Here is a 9,308-nt window from a genome sequence, read left to right as displayed (position 1 = left end):
GGGGTTCTGTTCTATGTTTTTTTTATTTATTTTTTACGTTTAATAAAATATACCAATCAAAATTATAACAATCATATATATAAACATCTTTTGTTTTTTGTGTTTTTCTCTCTAAAAAAAATTGACATTTTTAAACAGTGTACACATCATCATCATTGCCTCTGCCACTCTCCTACGGTCAAGTCTCTGGCCTCTGATCAGTCGACCCTTCAGTAAATCCCCTACGAAGGCTGCAGGTGAAGCCCACAGAGCCTGGTCTGAGTGCAGTGCACCACCAGCAGGCATGGACCAGCGAGGAAGGCCCCAGGTTGAAAAGAGAAAAGAGCGGAATGCAGTGGAAGGCCGTGGGGTTCGGAGGGCTATGCAAGATATCTGGTGGCTCTCCCACCAAGCTCAACTTCCCCCTAAAAGTCCCCTAGATACCAACCCAAACCCCTCCCACCCCCTAGCCTGGCCTCATCGGACCGCCTTGTGCTTTCCCCCACAGCAGCCACACCTCTCCCCACACCGCAAGCAGGCGCGCAAAGGCAGATAGCAGCACATGCAGGGAACCAAGAGTGACAGGGCCAGGAGGGCCAGCCAGCGGGCGCAGCACAAGGGGTGCGGGTGACCCGCGGGCGAGTCCTCACACGAGCAGGGCTCCCAGAACTCGCCCTCGGAGTCCGACATGCAGTGGTAGAGCAGACTCTCCGCGCACCACACACAGGTCCACTGGCGCAGGCAGTGCAGGGCCGGGTCGGGGGCGTCTCTGCAGCGGCCCCGCCCGTTCTCCGAGGCGCTGAAGACCGAGCGGCAGTAGACGCAGCGGGACGAGCACGACGACGAGCCCTGAGGACACGGGCTGTCGTCGTCAGGCGAGATGGCCCCCGGGTCGCTCCCGCCACCGCTGGCTCCTCCTCCTCCTCGCTTACGAGTCCGCGAACGGGGCGTGGCCAGCGAGGTGTGGATGCAGCAGGGAGAGGGGGAGCCCTTGCCCGTCTCCTGGGGCGAGCCGGCGCCTGAGGACACGCCGGACACGGCGTTGGACATGGACATGCAGGTGGGCGAGGAAGAGGACAGACGCTGGGAACCTTTGCTATCCAGGCTCACCGTCACCTCGCAGGCCGCTGTCCCCACGCCCGCCAGCTCCTTCTCAAAGCGGACCACGCACAGCTCGGACTTGTCTTGCAGACTCCCGCCGCCGCCTCCCACGACCACGCCCCCGGTCAGTCCGCCGACCATAGTCCTGGTGGCTCCCGCCCGCCTGTAGTCCTCGTAACCCCGGGAACCCCACAGGTCCTTACAAGGGTCCAAGCTGCGCAGGTCCCCTTCCTCCAGCAAGGAGATAGTGGGCGAGAGGGGAGACAGGGGGGACGAGGCGGGCGGGCCCACGGGAGGGGAGGGCGGAGCGGGGGGAGGGGGTGGCGGCGACGGGGGATTTAATACAGCTGTCACTTGTGCCAGCCTGGTGTGGACCTGTAGGACGGAAAGAGATGGGAAACAAGAGATCACAGTGTTAGCAGGCCAGAGGGTTAAGTATGGCAATCTGTAACCCCATCGCAACAAAGCTACGGGGAGGGGAATTCCTAGGCTCAAAACGAGAATGAAATGCCATATACTGTACTGCCAATAGATCAATGAGAACATTTACTGGAAGCACATTGTTTCTTCACTTTGAAAACGAAAAACGGTAATCTCGACATATATTGAAATACAAAAGGGCCGATGTGGACGTGGTACCTGTGCAGGGGTCTGGGTGGTGACGCCGTGGCTAGCTCCAAAGCCAAATTCTTCTGATCGCACGAAGCAGGTGGAGGAGGACTCGCTGGTCACTATGGTGATGGGTTTGGGAAGCATCTCCTTCCTGCTGTTGGATGACGACTCACTTCCTGTATGAGACTGACGAAAGACTATATGTCATCACACACACACACACATGCACGTCTGTGTGCCAGAGGTAACAGGACCGAATAGGGCCCAACAGCTGACTGGCAAACAAAACTTCCAAATGATGAAATAATTAGGTTAAGGATACTCACGGCTTGGCCATCGTCCTCAGTGTCCCCCTCTTCTGGTGTGGAGGAGGAAGGTGAGTCAGAGCCTTTATCACAGGGGGGGGGGAAAGGGGGGGCGGGGGGGGGGGGGTTTAGTATTTAGACGATACTTTTGTGAGTTTCCATTCTGAAGTGAATCCTAAAAGAACTAAGCTTCATGACGTCCACATAAAATCGCTGGTGTGCAATCTCATGTATGGTTCTACCTCCGTCCAGCTTGTCTATGACACACTGAAGCCCTTTCTCGAAGGAGATGGCATCCGCTGGACTCTGGAACGTCAGGCCAAACTTACGATCCTCCACTCGCCAGTGATGGAAGATGGGGTTCACCTTATTGTACACCAGTCCTCTCTCTACGGCACATTCCAACACCGACTGCATGCGGTGAGAGAGAGAGAGAGAGAGAGACATGGAGAGGGGGGGAGCGGTCAGTTTGCTAACCAAGAGATAGGGGAACAGAACACCTTCAATAAAACAACTCCCTCACAACAGAGACATCAAGGTACAAAACAGGTTCCTCAGGTGGTGCTGAGGAGCCACACGGCACCAGACACCAGCCGTAAACAGCACACCCACGCACGCGCACTCACTGCTCCATCTCGCAGCCGCTCTCCGCGTATGATGTGCTCTCTCCGCCCCTGGCCTTCCTGACTCCGCCCCTTACATATGACCACGTGACTGAGGCCACCGCCTCCAAGGGGCACCCACCCGCCACTGGAGTCGTCGCGCATCATCACCACCGCACGGACACGCACACTGTTCAGAGAAGCCAAAAGAGTGAGCAGGGGCCCAGGCTGATTAGACAATGCAATCACACACACATGCATGCATGCCGAACACACACACGCACACGCACACAGACACACACGCACACACACACACACACACACACACACACACGCACACGCACACAGACACACACACACACAGACAATGTTGGAAAAAACAAAAGGAACTCAGATCTTCTTCCATTCCATGATGTCTACAAATTTACAGCACATTGCAGTGTATTTAAGTCCATATGATTCAGAGGCAACTGTTCTAACTTCTCTCAAGCTCCACTGAACTCTGATAACATGTAATTGAATACAGAGAGAACCAAATGGACAGGTATGTGTTTGCTCATGTTGCAACAGTATAATAGCTCTGATGTAAATAAGCCTATATACATCAATTGTCAGGTCAGGTTTCTTTTTTTTCTTTTTTTAATCAGTTGTCACGTGATGGAGATAAATCTCATTTTGCTTGGGATGCGATGACTGTAAAATAGAAAAAACGAACAAACGGTCTAGATTGCATTCATAAATAATTCGCCAATAAAGCATGATTCCAAATATTACGCAGCTAGAGTATAGCTGTGATTGAAATAAAAAAAAAAAAATTGCGGACGACTATCTATACGAAAGGTGGTCAGAATGAAGGAACTATTGTGCACACAGACAGAGAACGCCAGTGGTGAGGAGGGGAGAATGACCGAATGGGAGGTAGAAGAAAGAATGAGTGTATCCCAGATAGATGTATCAATGAACGCGCCCATTCGCCATCCGAGGCCCGGCATTCTAACAAAAAAAACTGTTAGACGAATAGGCTGAAATAATTCATTGCCGCAGATCGACGTTTGCCTTTAAAACATGCACAATCGTGTCTTTTGTTTTAATCATTGTGAATTTTAATTGTTGCAATTATTTTAAGACGCTGCTTTCTCTACATTCCGCCCCTGCACACTAGCTGCACGCAGCACGCATGCACTCATTAACACACCCCGATATTTGTTATTTTTATGAATGAAATAGGGGAAAACAGCGCTGGGTTTAAAGGACAGCATAATGTAATATTTCATAGGGGGGGATACAATCGTATATGTGAAAGGAAAAATGAGTGGGTGCGAGGATAGAGAGGAAACGAGATGGGGGAGGGGGCGATGGGAAAGGGAAGGAGGAGAGGAGGGGTGAGGAGGATGAGGGAGAGAAAAATCACATTTCATTCATAAAGTTTGGCTTTAAAAATCATAATGAAACCCGAGACACGTTGATAAAAATCACAACGCTTCATCCCCTCCCTCGTTTTATCATAGCCATGTCTTGAATGACGCGATGTTGGCCAAAACTCGCCATATTTCGTCTTTTTTCATCCATACATTTGACACACTGACTGATTTATTTAATGGTTAAGAAGTCCACACCACTTCGTGACTATTTTCCACCATCTCAAACCACGCACTTAGTTATGATGAATAGCTGTGTGGCCTTTTTGTTTGATATGCTTTTGGATCGCGTGCCAATCGTTTCATAGCATATAGTTCCCATGTAGGTGACTAACATATTGATCATATATTGGCATCATGGATATATCTCACACGGGGTGTATACTGTTGATTCAAGACTACGTAATGGTGTTTATTCTCTCAGTAGACTAGTAAATTGTAGATAGCAATTGTGCTAACTGTCCATGGTTCTGAATTGGTGTAACACTGGTGATTCATGTCGCTGATCTCAATCCAAGAGTGGATGGTTGAATATAGAATGTTAAAAATTAAAATGTAAGGACTTACTCGCCCTCCATGGCTTGGTGTTGCCCGCCGCTTGCAGCCCCCGCGTCCAGCTCGCAGCCCCCCGGTCTCCTCTCTCTTTATCCCTCCTGTCGGAACACACACACACGCGCGCACTCACACGCTCACCCTCTCATTCTCTCTCCATCAGGCTCGCTGATCTCATTTTCTAATCTTTTCTCTCGCCACCTTGATGTCGTTTCAGTGGATCAGGATAGGCTTGAGGTTGCAGCAGCCATTTTCCGCTGGCAGCAGCGGCAGCATCCTCCCTCCCTCCCTCTCTCTCTCCCCCTCTCTCTCTCTCTCTTCCTCTCTCTCTCTCCCTCTCCCCCCTCTCTCTCCCTCCCTCTCTCTCCCTATCCCCCCCCCCCTCTCTCTCTCCCCCCCCCTCTCTCTCTCTCTACCTGCCGTGTGCCCTTCCAACTACCGTTATAGCAGCCAGCAGCACATCCGCACTAATCACCGACAGCATCAGGTATAGAGCGTCTCGTTGTCAGTGGAATAATTGTGTGATTGATTAAACATTAATGATACAAATAAGAACGGGTGGATGATGTGTTCATTCATACCACATTTATTTGCGTGTATTTGTAAACAATTTAACTGCTTCTCGAACACAATGATACGCATCTGTTTCATACTTTTGTTGTTTTGTATGATTTTATGGCCTTAGCTGAACCTTCAACTCCCAAACCAAACCACGCACCATTAACTGAGGCCGCGCGTTTCAGCACCACGGACAGCGCATCAACAGTTTTAAAAACTCAGGGCAACAATAAAGTTATTTTTGATTGAAATATGTATGGCCTGGCCTGGGCTGGGTTATGAGCCTATAGCTCAATGTTATCAGTATTCACATGTTCTACGGATGCTTGATAATGGAGGTAAGCATACTTTCAGAGGGGGAAACCTTGGAAGTAACTAAGAATTATGTTCGAATGTAACTTCATTGATATTAAGTCACCCAATATATGGCTACTATCTTTCTGAGTGAGGAATGACGGGAAACCGATGTTGAGTGATGGAGATGTGGTAATTGATAGGGAATAAACCGATTGGTTTTGACGGGAATCATTTGAAATGCCCTCCCAGGTCCCCATATACCATCTTAAAAAGGATTTTAAATATGCCTATACTGATTTTTGTGTAAGAAAACAATAAAAAACTGGGTTGTGTATGCTTGCATATAAATCTAAGGCTATTTCGCCGTTTGAACAAAAGATAATCAAGAGAACACAATTGAGTGAGTAAAGATCAAATAAACATATAGATATGCAGTATATGGGTGTTTCTGCAACTATGGTCACCTTTGACTCTCCCAAATGAAAAATAATTAACCTCTATAATTTCTCATTTCAAGCATCAGAGTCTGTAATACATATACACATACATAAAATAGCATATAGTCGTTAGGATTTCCTTACTGCAGCATTACAATAATGTACATTGTATAGTACAATTCCTTTTTTAATTTAGAAAGTGATTTTGGCAAGTATAAATCATAATAATCATTCAAATAAAGCATTACTGCGGTCATGGCGTTCTGTGTCAGTAAAAGAAAGGACACAATGTTAGGTAATGTAACCTTAACAATATATAGGATAGAAGAACAGTAGACAGACAAGATTAGCCAACATGTGTCAAAGATACTGTAGTAGATATTTGCAGTAAAGACTGTGTCAAACTGACCAAGCCATGTTTCAAAAAGATTATGGCCTGATGTGGCACCAACATTAATAACACAAACACATAACACTAACAGCTTCACACCTCAACATTATACACCTGTGCACCAAGTCTAACTATTTCTCATTTCATCCTGAGGAGTAAACTCATTGCAACTTTGAGGCTTTTGGTACATGTAAGATAAGATCTTTATTAATCCCCTTGGGGAAATTCTAGAAATGTACAGGTATAGGCAAGTAATTAAATATGAGAGCAGAGTTCCTTAATCCACACTGAGTCAGTAAGCTTCATGTGTCTTGATGTCACTGGTTTTAGTGCTCTAATTGTAGACAAACTCATCTAGGGTTGTAAAAATGACATGTTTTTATTTACAATAGACTTGCAATATAATATTATAACTCATTGTGAATCTGTCTCTACCAGCAACACCTAAAGCCGCTGCAGTAAATGTTGCGGAAATGACATTGGCCAATATTGCAGATAACTGTTAGCTAGCAAGGTCTAGCTAGTTAGCTTTTCTTTAGCATCTAAATATACATGAATTCAGCAGTAGTATTAATTTATTTAAAAAATATAGTTCAAAATACACAATTAGTAAGCTGTGGTAAGGACACACAATAAATAATTCCCAAGAAAAGATTGTTTAACTTGTTTTTCTTCATCTTGAGGATCGGTGGCCCAACCTGTAAAGCATGTGATCACTGCTCACATGCTAAATTCTGTTTCCATAGCAACGATATTTGTTTGACTTTGAAAAAAACATTTACTATGGCATTCAGTGTCATGGTAAGGATTCAAAAGTGTGGGACATGCACATATAAATAATCAGTAAATGTTTTAAAATAATTTATATGGTGTAAAGTAATATGTATATGAAACTATTTAATTTAAAATAAAGTCATATTGTAATTGAATTAGCTCATTTCATGTATCTCAACATTGAGACCCCAATTGGATATAAATAAAAGTAGTGTTTGGACCCATAAAATGCTTCATAAATTGTATTAAATCAAACATCTAATAATAGTTTTTGTCCACATACACGCATATACTCACTTGTAGGGAACAGGCATACACACACGTACTTATACACATATTTGAAGCATAAGCTCTCACTTACACATATAGGGGATATACACATACATAGGACACACACACATAGCTGAGATGCACATGCATATATACACACCTGAGATATACTCACACAGGTGGCAGAGACGCACATGGATACGAGACACACACAGGAGGTAGGATTACAGTCACATACCTGAGAGATGCACACACACACACGTATGAGACATACACACATTTACGTGAGACACGTACCCACATACACATATCTGAGACACACATTCATACATGTTCTCACGCACACCTAGATATATTTGAGACGCATCCTCTCACATGCACTATGGAGAAAGATGGCATCCCGATAGAAGATGCAGCACATACCTGCTTGCAGGTAGATCGGTCTACATGTAACGTATGTGCATCAGGGATATATATGCACAATGTATAGTAATGGTTTTTTTTTGTAAGTGCTTTTTTAATTTCCATGTCAGTTGTTAATGTGTTTGTATGAATCTTTTATGTGTTTTGTATGATGTTACAAAAAAGAAAAAGACAAATCTTGGATGTTGCATATTATGCTGTGGAAAGATGTCTTGTGAATATTGGAAGGATTTGTGCAAAAATATCAATTAAAAAAAAATAATAATAATTGTTTTTGTCAAGATGTGTAATAAGAGTATACTTGACACAATATCTATCAAGAATCATGACAGATTTGAACATAAATCCCGAATCTCACTGGAGAAAACGCCCAGTTGCAGAAACACCCATCACTTGACAGCGAGTGACGACAGAATCAACCCATCATGGTAAATAAAAACATTAGACAGAAGCACATTCCTGATTTATGGTTCACTGCTTTGTATATTCAATTAAAGGTATAATCTGTAATGCTGTCAACGAGCAACCTCTAGGCAAAATAAGTTCAAGAACCCCACTTGATATTGCACTGTTTATTTATTTGTTGTACTTTAGGCCTACATATGTTGCAGCCTTTTGCTCATGCTATAGTGAAAGACAGAAAATACATGAACCATGTTTAAATTCAGTTTTTTATTTGACAAATTATATCTTTGAAAATCACTTGTTGTATAGAGGTACCTGGTGTTCATCCCCTTGATGTAGTCTGCTGTGTTTGGCAAGGCAACATTCTGGAGTGATGTGGGGTCCGTTCCACGTGCTCTTTTTACACTCTCCAATCTCAAGGTGGGAGGGGTCGTCAAATTCCATGACTTTTCCATGACAAAATCATGGTATTAACAGTATTTGTCAAAGTCTATTTAAATTTGATATTGTATTGTTATACAGTTGGTTTAAATGTTCCAAGCTACAACATTCACTTGGACCTTATCTTATAAGTTATTCCTTCAAAGACCAGCAGTCAAGCTTGACATTTAGGCCAATTATTTGACCAGTGAAATCAAAATGATGGACACATTTCCATGATATTCCAAAAGATTTATGGAGATGAATCATTTTCCATAACCTTTCCAGGAACCATATCATATAGGCATATTGGGCAAAAACGTACATGTGTTGAAACCATAGAGAATAACACATAATAGAAAAATGCCAATAGAAATATGACCTGATATAAGTCTTGTGTGAATTGCTACCCAAATGCGCTTTGCCTATACTCACCAGCCTAGAGTGAAGAGTGCAACTCATATTCAGAACCATGAACAGCGCCAATTCAAGAACATTCTTTCTCTCTCTCAGCTAATATACCTTTTATTTTTTTTTGATCCACTTTTTCTCCCATTTTCTATATTTTCTCCCATCCCAATTTCGTATCATCCAATTCAACCCTCCCCTGTCACAAATGCTGTTTCTTGCCTCCCACAAGCCGGCTGCAATGTGGACTAAGTCATACATAGCACAAGCCCCCTCCGGTACTTGAGGTAACAGCAGTCGCATCTTTTCACCTGCGCAGCTCGATCTCTCAGTGGCGAGGAGTAACGCGTGGGAGG

The 9,308-nt window shown here is 44.4% G+C and overlaps 1 protein-coding gene across 1 annotated transcript; it reads right to left on the bottom strand.

The window, feature by feature from the left end:
* Nucleotides 1-456: 456 nt before the first annotated feature.
* On the bottom strand, nt 457-4,595 carry spred3 (sprouty related EVH1 domain containing 3; the record flags this gene model as incomplete). The annotated part of the gene is made up of 6 exons (XM_084310294.1): nt 457-1,455; nt 1,720-1,878; nt 2,019-2,080; nt 2,240-2,408; nt 2,624-2,789; nt 4,585-4,595. The coding sequence occupies 6 exons, from the start codon at nt 4,593-4,595 to the stop codon at nt 457-459; spliced, it is 1,566 nt and encodes a 521-aa protein (XP_084166420.1).
* Nucleotides 4,596-9,308: the final 4,713 nt, after the last annotated feature.

This window comes from Notolepis coatsorum (genome assembly GCF_963971535.1).
Source record: "Notolepis coatsorum genome assembly, chromosome: 1".
NCBI lineage: Eukaryota > Metazoa > Chordata > Actinopteri > Aulopiformes > Paralepididae > Notolepis > Notolepis coatsorum.
The sequence above is the reverse complement of the archived record's forward strand: the minus strand, read 5'-3'. Positions and strand labels throughout refer to the sequence as shown.